This window comes from Schistocerca gregaria, chromosome 3, assembly GCF_023897955.1.
Source record: "Schistocerca gregaria isolate iqSchGreg1 chromosome 3, iqSchGreg1.2, whole genome shotgun sequence".
Lineage (NCBI taxonomy): Eukaryota > Metazoa > Arthropoda > Insecta > Orthoptera > Acrididae > Schistocerca > Schistocerca gregaria.
The window spans coordinates 508,919,597-508,935,984 of NC_064922.1; the positions used below are offsets into that span (position 1 = coordinate 508,919,597).

The following is a 16,388-nucleotide window of genomic DNA, read 5'->3' on the forward strand; positions in this document are numbered from 1 at the left end:
ACATTTCTTGACTGCTATTCAGTATTATTTCTTTATATTAGGTTTATAAAATGAGTACATCTTTAAATTTTGCTTTATTACTACAACAACTTATAGTTTCGTAACATATTTGTAGTAAGTAAGTTTTTACATCTGAGTTTTAAATATTGTTTGATCATTACCTTCGGTAAAAGCTCTTCTTAACTAATCTAATGTGTTTTGTATTATGTTATGTAACATTTAATTAATATTGTTGCTGCTAACTGAAATTACTTGTATAGTTGTACAGAGAAGCTGATCTACATGAAGAAAAAGACAGGATATCAAGAGCCCTTGGAGCTATTGGTAATGAGGCCATTCTGAAGAAGGTGCTGGATTTTGCAATGTCTGTAAGTAGTTTCGTTAATAATAGTATTATGGCTGCATATTCATGTATTAATTTTTTTGTTGGTTCTGATTTCTTGTATTTCTGCTTTCTTGCCATACATAACTCAGAATTTTTACGACAATACTGAAACAGAGAAACTACAGAGATGATATTTTAATGGTAAATGTGATAATCAAATTTCACTGTATTGTTTCTCAGTCTTTGCGTAAGGATCTTAATAACATTTGAGAATAACCACTCTGACCTGAGCCTTCACTGGATGTAATCCTCCCAACAGCCTAGTTCAAAAGCAGATTTCCCAGGCTGTCACATTCAATCCTGGTACTGCTGATCCCTCCAAAAAACCTCTTTAGAGCAAACCACTTGTCACCCAGTATTATCCTGGTCTTTTATGTATTAATCAGCTTCCTTGACAAGGCCATGTCTTTCTAAAACCATGCCCTGAGATCCATTCTGTCTTGAGATTTTGCCCACCACACCTAGCATAGCTTTTCGTCACCCTCCCAATCTCTGCCATATCCTTGTCAGTCACTACACTCCTTCTGCACCCATCTCCATACCCTATGGCTCCTACCACTGTCACTGTCCCCACTGCAAAACTTGCCCTGTGCACCCTCCTACCACCACCTATTCCAGCCCTGTAACTGACAAAACATTTACTATCAAAGGGAAAGCCACGTGTGAAATGCCATGTCATATACCAGCTGTTGCGTAAACACTGTTTGCACTTTTACATTGGCATGACTACCACCCAGTTATCAGTTAGGATATATGGCTGTAGGTAGATATCATGTGACAGAGCACGCTCCACAACATGAAAGTCATGAGCTCAGTGCCTGTTTCACCACATGTGCCATCTGGATTCTTCCCCCAAGCATCAGTTTCTCAAAACTCTGCAGGTGGGAACTATTGCCACCCATCTGGCCTTAATTTATGTTAATTCCTTCCGTCTCGGCATTTCTTCACAGTAACGACTCCTTTCTTCACTCCATTTTGGTTTTGTACATCTTTCATTTTCTGACCTGTCTATTTTTTGCCATCCCCCCCTCCCATCTCTGTTACATACAATGTACTTAGCTTTTCACTCTTATTAATCAGTGCATGATGTTTTAGTAGTAATCTCTGTCTTGCATCTTACTCTGCCTTCCACCTTTAAGCTCTCACGTTTTCAAATCTCATCCGGTCCAATCCCCTACAGTCTGTCTGTCCTCATCCCATCCAGTAAGTCTCCCCTCGTCTAGGATTCTGAGTGACTTTTCTGAACTTCACCTCTTTCCCTCTAAACCTCTCCGGTACTGTTCCTTTACCCCTCTTCTTTCCATTCTTCTGCCAGGGGGAGGAGCCACTGGCTCCAAAAGCTTCACCTGTGTGTGTGTGTGTGTGTGTGTGTGTGTGTGTGTGTGTGTGTGTTTGTGTGTGTGTCCTACATTATATTGCCAATAATTGATTATTTTATTGTTATAACAGAAGTGTTGTGTTAGTTAAAACTGTGTAACCCCTCACTCACCTTTATTAGTCACAGCAAGTTGCTGCCAAACTACCTCAGTTGCGCTAAGAACACATGAAAGATGTCCCCGGAGGACTGGTCAGTATTCAGGGATATGACAGGAACCATCTTTACAAACAAAAAAAGTCCAGTAAACATGTACTTTACAATCATACATTAAGAGCTGTGAGCAGTTTTTCTGTAGGAGAGACAAATTTCACGGTAGTGAATATGAACAAATGTTTATTACTCTTAAGATATATTTGCAATTCTTCAGTAGGAGAGATGTGTTTCATGGTAGGAAAGATGAACAAGAGCGCATAGTTCTTAAGGCAGGGGTTCCCAACCTGGAGGTAATTAACCCAAAGGGTGAAATGTAATTTTCTGATTGGTAAAAACAAAAGGGTTCATTGTACCATATTGGTGCAAATATTGGCCACACTTTTTTCCTAAATTTTGGCTTCAAAAATCGTGACATGGCCAGTGATTGAAGTAACTTAATACAGTTGCTGTTCTGTTCTTTTTTTTTTTTTTTAAAAAAAAAGGAAAAATTAAAGCAACTTTGTTTCATGGATGTGCAACAGATGGTTCACTTTCTAAGGCGGCATGGTGGGGCGACTGATGGGAGTCGATGTTTCATTATAAGTAAATTACCTCAGTTAGTACCTACAGATGTTTCAACACAGCCAACATAGCCATCCATAGTTACTAGACAACAGTGTGTCCAGCGCATCTACTTGCTTGTAAATAGAAGCAGACGTACGTAACACGTGGAATTCCAAATTGCAGAATTTTTGTGTGTGTTTGAATTTGATAGGGTTTTCATGATATGTTCGATGGAGCTACTCGTTGCTACAAAATATGTAGCAGCTACTGGATAAATCAAACTTACTATTAAAGGAATTTGAAATAAATATTGCCACTTCTAATGCATATATTTTAATTTACGCATTTTGTTTTATGTTTTGGAAATATTATCAGTTGTAGCATTTTTGTCTGATTTGTTCTTACATCTGGAAATATCATCTGCTTCTACATGTCTAGTAGTTGCAAATACAGATATTAGATACCTTCAATAAGTGTAAAGCATTTACAAACACTGGGCCACACAAACAAGGAATTGTTATCAAATCTAGATTAGACAGACACAACATAAAATAGATTGACAACAATACATTTTTACTGCTTTTGCTACAAATACATTACTAAGAATGCACATGAACGCACAGCAACATTACACAGTGTGACTGATGTACTCCAGACTATCAGTTTTATCCAAGTCAAGCACAATCATTTAACTTTTCATAGCTGGGATTCAGTCATGTAAAATTTTTTGAAAGACATCATGTTTATGCCAGTGACTGTCAAATTTTTTATTTCCACTATTGCAATTTTGACCTTAGGCCATTATCAAGTGCAGCTGAAATACAAAATATTTATAAAATATTTTACAAGACTCATTGTGTATTTTGACATTTGGCCTATTACACAATTTGAAAAATGGAGTTGTATCACCATGTTTACTTACATGTTTTGTCTTTAAGCCATGTCAACTTTACATACGCTGACGCATTTATATGTCATTAGCTGTTATATACAGTTACTGGACTGCAATGGCGCTGTACTCAGAACAAGAATTATATCTGTAATCCGTTTACAGGCTACTTGTAGCCATTTTGCCGCATAAACAGTTGTTCGATGCTGTGGTTTAGTGCAAACGTTACTAGTGATCGTGGAACAAACCTGTATGTACAGACTGTGCTGTTTTAAGATATATGAATATGTGTGCACGCACTACTTAGCAGTGTTACGAATGTGTATAACAAACAAATGACAACGACATTTAAATGTGTCAATATGTGTAAAGTTGACATGGCTTAAAGCCAAAAGTAAGTAAACATGGTTATATAGCTGCATTTTTCAAATTGTGTAATCGGCAGAAAGTCAAAATATACAATTTTTGTGCAGCTCCACTTGATAATGGCCTAAGGCCGAAATTGCAATAGTGGAAATAAAAGTTTAACAGTCACTGGTGTAAACATGTCTTCTTTCAAGCACAACACTTCTCAGCATCACCAGTGTCTGGTTCTTCACCCTCGCTAGATGATCGAGAATGTCGCTCAGTTACTACCACAAAGGAGGTCATCTTCAGTCTTATCAAGATGATTGGAAATTCCGTTCTCCCCCCCCCCCCCCCCCCCCCCCCACACACATTTCATGAAGTTCTTCCAATTTTGACCACCAAGCAGCCAAAATCAGATGGAACACTTCTGCCAAAGAAGCATGCTGCAAATAGCCTCCTGGCATCAAAGTTGACTTGGCCTTTATGTAATCTTACTCGCTAGAATTGACATACTAGTCTTGAATGGATGATTGATACACATCCAAAGGTTGCATCACACTTGTCATGCTGCCGGGAATAATAACTACATGACAGTTTCAGTCAGTCACCAGCGTCCCCGTAAAATTGTCTAGGACCAGTTCCTCTGTCACCCACCCACCATCTCAACCTCTCAAAATGGTACCAGATGGGACTTCCACACTTTTTGGCTGGGTGAAGTGTGGGGGAGTAAGTCAAAAACCACACAGAGGCACTTTTTGTCCATCAGCCATAATATCATTGTGCACCACTACTTTTCAGCACCACAGGTACATATTTGCACACTAAGTTTGCCTACATTATTTACTGTAGTGCTGCCGAGTGTATCAAAATAGATCAGTGTTTGGTCTGCATTCCCTATGTGGCAAAGTGAACAACAATTTTTGTGTTGAAGTTGGATTATGTAAAGCTGAAAAGATACCAAACTTTTCATAAGTTTGTGGCAGTTTTTGTGCAGTTGTAGTTCTGCACTGAACAGATTGATTGTTTTGTTGCATAACTCGCCAAACCTACGATTATGAAACTTTAAATTCTATCAGCAAACTGTTTCTTTTACGTGCTACTTTGCAGCTTTCAGTTCAACTCTATCACAATGGCACTTCCACATATCCTATTTTAAATTACAAAATCAAAGTCTCTTTCCACATATGGATATTTGCACTTTTGCCCTTGAAATGCACATGGGGTTTTTGTACTATTTAGGAGTTTTTTTCTTTTTTGCACACAATTGATGAACGTCTTTTTCAACAACCTCAAATCTGTGTCCAGATTCCCGCTTTTCATGTCCTTTGTATTGCTGTTCATTTGAGTTTAAATGTATGTAGCTAGTACAACCCTTTCCCAACGTCACTCACAAACCAAAAGCTCAACTTTCCTCTCACTCTCAGCTTCCTTACACTGTCCTTTGAATTAGCCACATCACCAGACCTCCCAATATAGTATTTCCATAGCAGTGACAACAGACTTGTACAAGTCAGTTGTAGATAATCTGCCATCTAGGGGCAGAGTGGGTGAAACTAAGATTTCAGCATATCCATTCTATTCTGCCAACTTAATACTAGAACTGTAGTTATGAGGGAGTTGAAAATGGAGAAGGAGAGAGATGCAACACAAAGTAATGTTGAATTGAATTTTTCACAACTTTAGTAGTGTGATCAATATTAGAGATAGACTTTTTACTGTAAATCGTGTCAGAAGTTTAGGTGCGGCCTGTATTTGCATGAAGCCTATATTCTTGCAAACATAGTATTTCAGTCTTGAAACCAAATTATTTTTAAAAGATCAATTCTATTATCACCATTTTGTAAAACTGTAATAACTACAAAATTTACCAATAATTACATTTTGTTCTTTGAAATACTGTCATTAATGTGTTCACAATGTGATGAAGGTTAACCCTGTTGTACACACAGTTTTTACCACGTATCTACAACAGTAAGACTGACCCATATACATCACATATGCTTAAATACCTCATGGAAATACAGCCCTCCTTTTTCCATAATTGTTAGATCTGAGTTTGACAATCATCTAACAGTGTACCCTTGCTGTGCATGGTGGAACCTACTCTGCATCACCATCATAGTCATTATTATTATTATTGCTGGCGATGAGACACGAAACATTTGCAGCCTGACATCTTCACTTTTTTCCGTTAATTGTCGAAGTATTTTGCAACTGTGGAAGCATGAAATGTCTTTCCCTGAACTCTTTTTCCATTACATAATGATCTATTATAATTGCATCATAGCAACACAGCAATAGGACAACTTCTTATTGTACAATTCACAATGCTCACAACATGATAACAATGTGAACTGGACACTGTTTGGTATCTAATGTTTTCCATTAGGACTTCATGTATGTTGCGCATGTGCATGAAGCACATTCCTCTTACCATGCTCCTTCCCACCTAATAGCAAACAACCTGTGATGCAGTCATAGCATGTTGCATTTGAGCTGTGTTTTTCATTGTGAACTGAGACTGAAGCTTGTTTAAAATACTTTGATTACACTATAGTAGAATAAAATAGTTTTTATAATGAACTCTAAACAAACGTACTTCAACAAATTTTATAAATTAATGAACAGTTTCTTTTAAGGTTTACACCATGAAAGCGGTTACACAAAGCCTTCGTACCACTAGCTTGCACTTACAGTTAATTACACCTGTCTGTTTTAAAGAAATCATATCAGAGTAAAAGTCTAAATTTTACATTACTCCTTTCACTCTGTTCCTTTCTGTGCTCATTAATTCATCTAAATTGAGAATAGAAGATCCTGCACAGAAATGAAAAAATATAGTTGCCATGACCAAGTATTGACAAAAGAAATAATCATACGATACAGTTAAATGATTTTCATTTCTAAATGAAGTTTAGTCATCATTTACATTTTTATTGATTTCAACACAGAATTTTTCAAACTGCAGAGTTCTGTGGTTTTGTTAAACTGCTAAAAGTGTCAGTATGATTTCACTGAAAAGGGGGCAGATGATTTCCTACCCAATACTTGAAAAATCAAAACTTTTTGCAGTGTTATGTACTTCTTTTTGGGATCTTCTTTTGGTTGTAATGTGTTAATTTCAGTGTCCTATTGAAGTATTGGCCCTTTTCAAGTGCCATGATACTTGTAGTTGTATAATAAACAAAGTGCAGTACATTTGTTGTATTGTTGTTCAGAGATTATAATATTAAATGTTGTTATGAAGTTGCTTTATGCGCATAATCCACAATGTATCTCCAATGAATTTATTGAAAACTTATTGTTCAGTTTGGTCTGGCATCAATAGGGATGAGTGTATTTGTATTAAAATATTGCAGTTCTTTTCTGATAGAAATTACACTGTGCTTCTTTTCCAAAGAGACTATAAACCAAAGGGTAACACTAGTACTGATAAGAAACTATCCATTGTATTTTCTTTTGGTAGTTTATTTTTAATATACTAAAACTACCAGATTCATGTAGATAAAAGATCAGGTTAGATTTGGTGTATGTATGTATGTAAGAAGAGAGATTGATCATTATTTTACTAAGATCAATCATTAAACATTGTTGGTTAAATGACACTGAAAATTTTGCAATATCTCTGCTGTTATCTCACTGCTTTTTCAATTTTGCTAAAACAGCACTTTCTTGTAGATGTTAATATGAAAATGCTGTTTTACATATCGGTTTCGAATTTTTTACGATTGTCACCTGAATATCAATGGCAAGGGAGTTACTGCTTCAGGTAGTTAAAAAAAATTAATTACCATCCAAAGAAAACTGCAAGAATCACTACATCTGGCAATCAGTGTTACATGATCCAAGTACTGTTGCTCCTGCCTGTAAGGCTTGTCGTATGTGGTTACAGAAATGAGAGAGTTGAAAATGTACTTGATTTTGTTGTACTTCCAGCACTGAAGTGATATCATGGATGTGTGTAATACCCACTGCAAATATTAGAAAATAATAGTACATTTGAGTAATATCAAATTCATTTAATGCAACGCAGCAGCAGGCATTTTTGTAGTATTTGGAATGAAATCACCACAATAACATGTATTATTACAAAATCAAAAGGTCTTGTATGAAACACTGTAGATGATCCAAATATTTATTATTAGATAGTAAAACTTAATCACTGGCTGTGCATCAAGATATGTAGTAGCAGCCGGATGTACAAAGCAAGTTTAAATTAAGTATAGTTGAAGGAGAATCTGTGCAACCTTAACTATTGAATCTGCCAATTATAAAGCTCAGATAAATTAACTGTGATATCCTAGGTCTTGCATTACTCATTGCTGTAAGTGTGAGGTGGTTTATAGCTTCTTCACTCTGCTTGTTGTAATGCTGCATCTGGATTTGAGCCCTAGTTATAAATTATATATTTTTTCTATAAACAAGACTGTCTAATTAAAATTTGCAATTTATTTCCAGGAAGAAGTTCGTTCTCAAGATACAGTATTTGTCATTATTTCTGTGGCAATGACAAAAGTTGGGAGAGAGCTTGCCTGGAACTTTTTCAAGGAAAATTGGCAGGAACTGATGAATCGTTATGAGGTATGTTAAGTGTTCCTCCCATTTCCTTGCAAAATGCCAGTATGTAATAACATTTTGGGTTATCACATTTGTGCCAGCAGCTTTGTTCTGAATGAATTTCTCCTTGTTTCCCCTTTACACTGGGAATTTGCTTAACCACAAGAAGCCCTGTCAAATGAAATTGCAGATGTAGAGATTAAGTTCCTCATGACAGCATTATTATGTAAAACATTGGTTTTCTAGCTGTATCAGATTAGACTAAAAACTTCAGCTTTCTTTGCTAACCTCCTTCGCCTTCATAGGGGACAGCTGACAGTTGTCATGCTAATACAGATGGCATCATTGTGTTCGATGTTGGTAGGGCCAGTTTGAAAGTAAATTATTCTTATTTCACAGTAGTCTCTCAAAAGTCCAATCTGACTGGTGAACATTATTTTTACATTAATTAAATAGCATACTTTTAAGGGGCTTATATTTCAATACTTTAAATGTATTTTAGTGGTCTAATTTCTGTAAAAGACAAATATCTATGACAGAACTGAACAAATTATAAACATTTTTACCTTGGAGGACCACAGCCAGTTATTTTGACCAGTGTTAAATTTTTTTTTACTTTTGATGTCTTTAAAGATGCAACAGCGGATTTTTGCATCTGCTTACCTCATTTTATTTCATTGTTGCGATCTCATTCCCTCTTCTTCTTTCCATTTTACTTTATTTAGTGGAACAGTGGCCATACTGGAGATGCGTTCTCTGTCAATGCATTGTTGTACTCTGTAGAAATTTAGCGGTCCTCATTATGATGATGCTCCATTGTTTTCATTCAGACGAGCTTCCGCAAGTGCACAAAATTTGTATGCAATATTTTGGGCCAGATGCCTTGTCAGTTCACTGTCAAGCTTGGCTACCAGAGATGGACATTGCCGAATCAAACACCTGGATCATCTACAGAGAGACAACAGGAGAAAAATTTATTGGTGAAAGTTTCTTTTCAGATTAGCAGAGCAACTCCCCTCTGTGTATTTACAATCAAGGAAAGGACTTGTTCATACATACATTGCAACCATTGAAGTACAAGGGTTGGAACTATAATAGTGCAACTATTTATTTACACCTCTTACAAAATAGATATGCGTTTCAAAGTTTTACTGACCTTCAAAGTACTCACCAGCATTGTGTATAACCCGTTGCCAGCGATGTGGAAGTCGTAGGATATTCTTAGCAGTGCCAGTTGTGTTGACAGTTCGAGCGGCATGGTCTATTGCCTAACTGATTTGTAGCAGTTCTGAAGTGAATGCCATGAAGTGTTTCCTTCAGTTTAGAAATTGAGTTGAACTCGTGTGGGCTTAAGTCAGGGGAGTGCAGTAGATGGTATAGCACTTAGCAGCCCCATCAGTCAAACAAATCAGTAACAGCCAGGTCCTGCAGAAAATGTCATCACTTCTGTCTCTAAGCTGGTCATAGGTTTTGTTCCAAAAATGAACAGCATAGAGACAGAAGTGATGACACTTTCTGCAGGGCCTGACCATCATTTTGCAGAACAATGCTCAAGCACGTGCAGTGCAAGCTGTTACTGATTTATTTGACTGATGGGGCTGCTAAGTGCTATACCACTTACTGCACACCGCTGACTCAAGCCCTCATAAGTTCAACTCTATTTCTAAACTGAAGGAAACACTTCACAGCATTTGCTTCAGAACTGCTACAAATTCCTTGGGCAATAAACGACGCCACTCGAACTGTCTACACAATGCTGGTGACTACTTTGAAGGTCAGTGAAACTTTGAAACACTTATCCAGTTTGTACGAGCTGTAAATAAATAGTTGCCACTATTAAAGATCCAATCCTCGTATGCAAGGTACTATTACAGAAGACCTGCCAGGTAGGAGCATGCAAAAGTTCAAATAAAACTAAAAATCTGTGTTTGCAGTACAAGAAATTCATATGTGGTCCATGTGCATTAAATGTTCGGTACATGCATGCAAACTTTTTTGATAGAGATGGTGGCTGTGATCGAAAAAGTGTCATATTCTATAATTGCCACAGCAGTTTATGTCAATTTCCACTTGTATTTCCTAATAAATATATGTTTATGGTCTGTGTGGGCATTAACTGAAAAAAAGTCACAGAGATAAAAAATGTTACCTTATAATTACATGCTTATTTGCATTTGTAACTTTAGTATCCAAGTTCAGTTTCAGTGAATATTGGGAATATAGTTCCTGTGGAAAGTTTAAGCATATCACACTGGTAGAGTATGCGTAATACACTAGTGACATTTAAAGTCACTGTACTGAATTGATATTACTAGTAAAGAAAACAAAAAGGAAAAAGAAAAGAGGTCAACATCATCGGTGAAAAGACAGGTAGCAGTCCTTCCAAGTAGTTTGCTAATTCTGGTCCTCCTAGTGTCAAAATTATTGTTGCACATTCTGATCTACAGTCTCCTTGATGATAAGAGTCCCAGCATATTTATGCTTGGAACAAGTTTTGTTCAACCAAAAATAATTTTATGTTAGATTATCTCGTTCCTGGTTCTTCTGGTGGTCTGCTTCTTAATGGGATTGTTCTACCACAATCTCAATCAGACAGTCTACTTATGCTCTTGTATCTTTTAACTTGCAACGTAGTAACTTTCATTTTTGCAAACAATATCAGTTTTTTTTGACAGCTCAGATAATTGTACATTTTTTGCAATTTGCCATTCACCACTAACATGGTCGGTCACTCTTCCAAAAAATTTGTGTAGTTTTCCGTCTTCTATAACCTTAGGTAAGTAGTCGGGCAAGGAGATTCCGTATCACCAGAAATATTACAGGCAGCTCTAGATGAAGGTTTCAAATCGCAAGACCCATTTTGCAGACTATTCTATTGATTCCAAATTTATTTTTCTCAGAGCATCATAAGATTTGCTCTTCTATGGCCTGACATCAATTTACTCAAAGCACCTTCAAGTGATACGGATGGGGATCAAAATTTCCATAGAGGGCTCATTATAATTATACAACAAAGAAAAACAGCATGAAATACAAATTTGAGATTGCCATTTTGAACTCTTACATCAATACAAAACTTTTTCACACACAACACATTTTCTGTGATATTATAAGTATACTTTCTGTCAAGTAAATGGCAATGCCACCAACTTTATTATATGCTCTGCAATAAGATGATGATAGGTTATATTTTGTTGTTTGGAAATAACGACCGTTTTTACTGATTCATGGTGTTCTTTAATAACTTATACATATGGATCCACTCCTGCAATAATGAAAATGTTATGAAAAGAATAGACTGCTACTCATCATATAGTAAAATTTTCCATTGTTCAGTTGTGTAATAAATTATTCAGAAGTACCTGAGCATTGTATGCTAAAAAGCAAAAATAATAAATTACTCTCTTGCTAGTTTAGGTCTGTGTGAAATATGTATGAATTGCATACACTGTCATTATATAGTGTAGCACAGGTGGTGAGTGTGCCCCACAAAAACATGACTCTTGTTCTGCAGGTACATTGCTTCATTGACATGGAATTTTGTGATTCATTTTCTGAGTAACTCTTAATTTTTATTCTTGATAGGTATGAGCTAAGTAACACTACAGTGCACATTCAAAACATTGTTCAGTATTTCTAGAATAGTGGAAATTACAGAGTACCTCCCTAATCGATTGAGATTGTGTATTGTGTACAATCCTCTTCCTGTCCAACTTAATCAATGAATGTTATGTTTTTAAATCTTGTGCATTTACATTGTATCTCTTTAATCTGTTCTCTCTCTCCCTCCCTCCCTCCTTCTCTCCCTCCCTCCTCTCTCTCCCTCCCTCCCTCCTCTCTCTCCCTCCCTCCCTCCTCTCTCTCCCTCCCTCCCTCCTCTCTCTCCCTCCCTCCCTCCTCCCTCCCTCCCTCCTTCTCTCCCTCTACATTTTTACCTACTCCACTCCACAAAAAATCCAACCCCACAGGTCTCCATTCTGGTTGCCCTTTTGTGGCTGGGACAACACTCTTACAGAATAAAAACCTCTGTCTTTGTTGACCAACATCTCCAAACTATTGTCCCTAATCTCCTATCCTACATTCAAGACACTGCTAACTTTCTTTACTGCCTCTCCACAGATTCTGCCCCATTACCACCACACTCCTTGTTGTTCACTGTGGACACAACATCCGTGCACACCAACCACCACCAAGCCCATAGTCGTGCGGCTGTGGAACAATGTTTCCCAACATTATCCTGATACCAGACCTACCACCTCTTTTCTAATCCTCCTGTCCAGCCCCATCCTGACCCACAATTATTTCACTTTCAAAGGTCAAATCTAAGAACAAATCTGTGGTACTGTCACAGCACCATCCAATTTCAACTTGTTTGTGGGCCATCTGGAGGTATCCCTCCTATATATTCAGCACCAGATAGATTCACCCATTTTACATAAAAAGGTCTTATGGCTTTGCCATTTGTGGACGCTACATCTGTGGTGGAAAGCAGGAGTTGCCTTACCAGAGCCTTTACTGGCAGACAGTATCCTATGCAGCTCATCACAAAGTTTCGCCCTGGTCATCAAAAGCTCAAAATCATTTCTCTCCAACCCTCCATTTTTCCCCTCTCCCTCTGCCTGCATCTGTTTTTGTTGTATCCTCTGTTCGCTTTTCGTCTTGTTGTGCAGCTGCGAAGTCCCACTACCCCCTCCTTGGGTCCTTCCCTAACCCAACTTCACCTGCATCTGCTCAGGCAACTGCTTTCCATAACAGAGTATCAATAATTGGTCTTGATGTGGCCACAGGAATGTGTGTGTTTGGGTATCAGCGTGGTTTGTGTGTGAATATGTGTGCTACTGCTAGAGAAAGAACTGGTGCTCAAAACTTAGTGTGTGCTGTATCCTGTTGTGTGTTGCTGTGCTCCATGAATTGATCTGCTATAGGTGAGTGAATGTCTTTCCCTTATATTAATTGTTATAACTGGTAGCAGTTTTAGTTGGTGTAAAGTAGTGAAAACAAAGGGAAAGATGGTATGGGACTTGCAGAAGTGATGATGTTCAGTTGTATTTTATGTTAACAATTTTTTGTTTGTTTATACTAGCACACCAAAACTCATAGTCCCTTTACCTCCAGGGGCTGGCTTTAGTGATTATTTATTTAACAGAATCTCATAGTGTTCTGCATCTCAGATATTTTTTAGGTACAATTTTGTGAAGCCCCTTGTCACCCACATTATATTTCAGTTTTGTTCTGCTGTAGGGATTATTTTTTTTATGTATAAAAATTTTCACTTATTGATACAAAGTCTTGTCTCTGTTGCATATAGGGAGGTTTTCTGCTAGCTCGTCTAGTAAAATATACAACGGAGAACTTTGCCAGTGAAGAACAGGCTACAGAAGTGGAAAATTTCTTTCGTGAACATCATTCTCCAGGTACAGAACGCACTGTCCAACAGAGCTGCGAGACAATACGGCTGAATGCTGCTTGGCTAGCACGTGATTCAGAATCAACGCGAAAGTACCTCATTGAGACGCAGACACACTCTTCGTAACTAGTAGGCTTGTGTAAATTCATATGTTGCTAGGGAATGCAGTGCTGTGTAACTAAAATAAAAAAAAAAAGATTTTTATACAGAAGTAAACTTCTTTAAGTGGAATTTGTGCTTTTATATTGTGCAGTGCACTTGTGGTGTGAAACTATCAATAACAGCAACTTTCACTTTTTCTGTGTCGTCTTAATAATGTATATGCTGTTGCCTGTATGTATGTTGCGATAGGAATTGAGAAGAGTGTGGAAGAGAATATCGAGACAACTACCTGTAATAATTCTTTCATACAGTACAATTGATTACCTGTAATTAGACTAGTTCTGGAGTAAGTTTTAGCTTAACATTTGCAATAGTTTATCATTTCAGTTGAATGTAAAATAACATTGCTGTCGTGTTACTGTTTACTTAAGAAACATGAGGACAGTTTTTTGTGTACACAGCTCATAATGTGTATACAGTTGTCACCTCCCATCCTGTCAGAGAAGTAAACAGGTAATAATTTAAAAAAGGAAAATACCAAACAGTGTACAAATCGTAAGTGCCAGTAAATGAACTATAATTTTGTTTTGGTTAGTATTTTCGATGCCTAAAGGCCATTGAGGACAATGTTGGGCTGTGTAAGCCTTTCTTTAGGTCATTTTGGTATCTGTCAATATGGATGTCCTGCTCTGATTTTGGTACTTAATACTTCTGTTAAGAATCGTTTTGTTTTAAAACTGACAGAACAATAACCAGAGCAGTTCCTGTTGATAACGTGAAGTACAATTACAATATGATACCTGATAGTATGTTGTTAGTTATGTATGCACATATGTACATACTTTTTATAAAATCTTATTTGAGTTCATCTTATATTTATTGATTTGTTTTGTTAACTTAATAAGCTTGTATAATTTTACCTTCCTGGAAAAAAGGTCTGACTTTTCATATATTTGACACACAAAATACATTGTTATTTTGTATTATTAAAATTGTATCTTTAAAAAGGCACTTAAAGGTAGGCACTTGGCAAATTGGAAAACAAATATAATGAAATCAGTGAAAAAGTATTGTATTCCAGAAACAAGTTTATTTTCTGTCGGATTCCGTAAAATTTGTGACTTGTGAAAATCTTGAACATTTCTGAATAAATATTTGTGTTGTTCCATCTTATATCCACCTCATTTCACATACCCATACACGTAAATTCGCATTTGATTGTTATTAAATTTTATAATGGTCAAAAGGCTTTCTACATTTCTTCATGTATAACTGAATTGTTACTTGCCGCCTCGCGTCGTCATCATCTGTAAAGATGATGACGGAGGCATGGTATGCTGGCTAAAGTCCTCAAATCACATCTGTGAGGAGGCAATGTTCAAATCTGATTGGCATTTCAGTTTTTTAAAGCAATGCGGTTCTTGCAACAACCATCTTCCACATCTTTTTCCCTGCTTTGCTTGGCCATTTTTGAAGAAAAAAGGAAACCAAAAGTAATATCACAGAATGAATATCAGCAGTTAGATGAAAGCAGCTATCTGAGTGCAAGGGTGAGAGACAACACCAATTATACCATTCTGTTGTTTATCTGTACCACAATGAAAATGACTGCTTTAGTGTACATTCACCAGTGAGTCTTCCAGAAAAATTAAGATCTGAGGAACTTCCTTTTGAAAATTCCCATGGAAATGGTTGAATTTGTTTCTACTTTATTCAGAAGCAGGTCTGTTTCTAAATGAATGTGTTTTTACAGGAAGACATGTACGTGTCAAAGTGATTATGTTGCGAGCATATGCTTCAGCCCAGCTAGATGGCTGAGTCTTGACAGTCTTGCAGCCAAGTGGTTGGGGGTTAAGCTTATAATGAAGTGTGCTGTTGTGCAGACAGCGTGTACTTTACATCAGAGTAGAGTGGGGCCCAGGGATGTAAATCCCAATGTTTGTGCTAAACACAATTGGGTTTGCCAGTATTTACAGAGCTGACAGTGTTAAGTTACATAAAATTGCAGACATGCGCTTTTGGTCACAGTTTTCATCAGTAAAACACACACACACACACACACACACACACACACACACACACACACACACACAAAAGCAAGCACACCTTGTGTACACACGACTGCAAATTATAGCATTTCGGGCTGGAAGCATTCTTCTTATAGTTAGTGTCTTCTTTAAAGTCTGTAGATAGAATATTACTTTTGAATTTGCTGAACACTTTATACATGGCTCTCTTTAGGCTAAGTTTGGCTCCATGCAGTTGTTGATTATCTGTGAGGTTTTGGAAAAATTTAAATTTGCGGCGAGCCTCTCTTTGCCTTCGTAACAGCTTTCTAACTTGGCTGTTGCACGGTAGATCTTTCCCATTCCTCACAACATTGCTCAGCAGATACTTCATCTAAAGAATATTGTTGAATATTTGATCTTCATCCACTGAAACATAACGTTATTAGTGCTGGAGTTGAAATTTTCATATTGACTACCCAGGCAATCTGAAATCTGTTTCTTGTCTCACTTGTTAAGTAGAAATATCATACTGCCCTTCTTTGTGTTCCTATACTGTAACATGACCAGGAAATTTACATGAAATATTCTCAAACTTTCCCCACAAATGTTCCACCACT

General features: G+C 37.1%; 1 protein-coding gene across 4 annotated transcripts in view; it reads left to right on the forward strand.

Moving 5' to 3' along the window:
• Positions 1 to 14,935, forward strand: part of LOC126354669 (puromycin-sensitive aminopeptidase) — a 141,588-nt gene extending 126,653 nt beyond the window's left edge. For all 4 annotated transcript variants that reach the window (XM_050004461.1, XM_050004459.1, XM_050004458.1 and 1 more), the window contains exons 12-14: positions 261 to 368; positions 8,155 to 8,277; positions 13,562 to 14,935. In XM_050004461.1, coding sequence (XP_049860418.1) covers positions 261 to 368; positions 8,155 to 8,277; positions 13,562 to 13,786 — 456 coding nt within the window. In that variant the 3' untranslated portion in view covers positions 13,787 to 14,935. The remainder of the gene's footprint in view (positions 1 to 260; positions 369 to 8,154; positions 8,278 to 13,561) is intronic.
• The last annotated feature ends 1,453 nt before the right edge of the window (positions 14,936 to 16,388 follow it).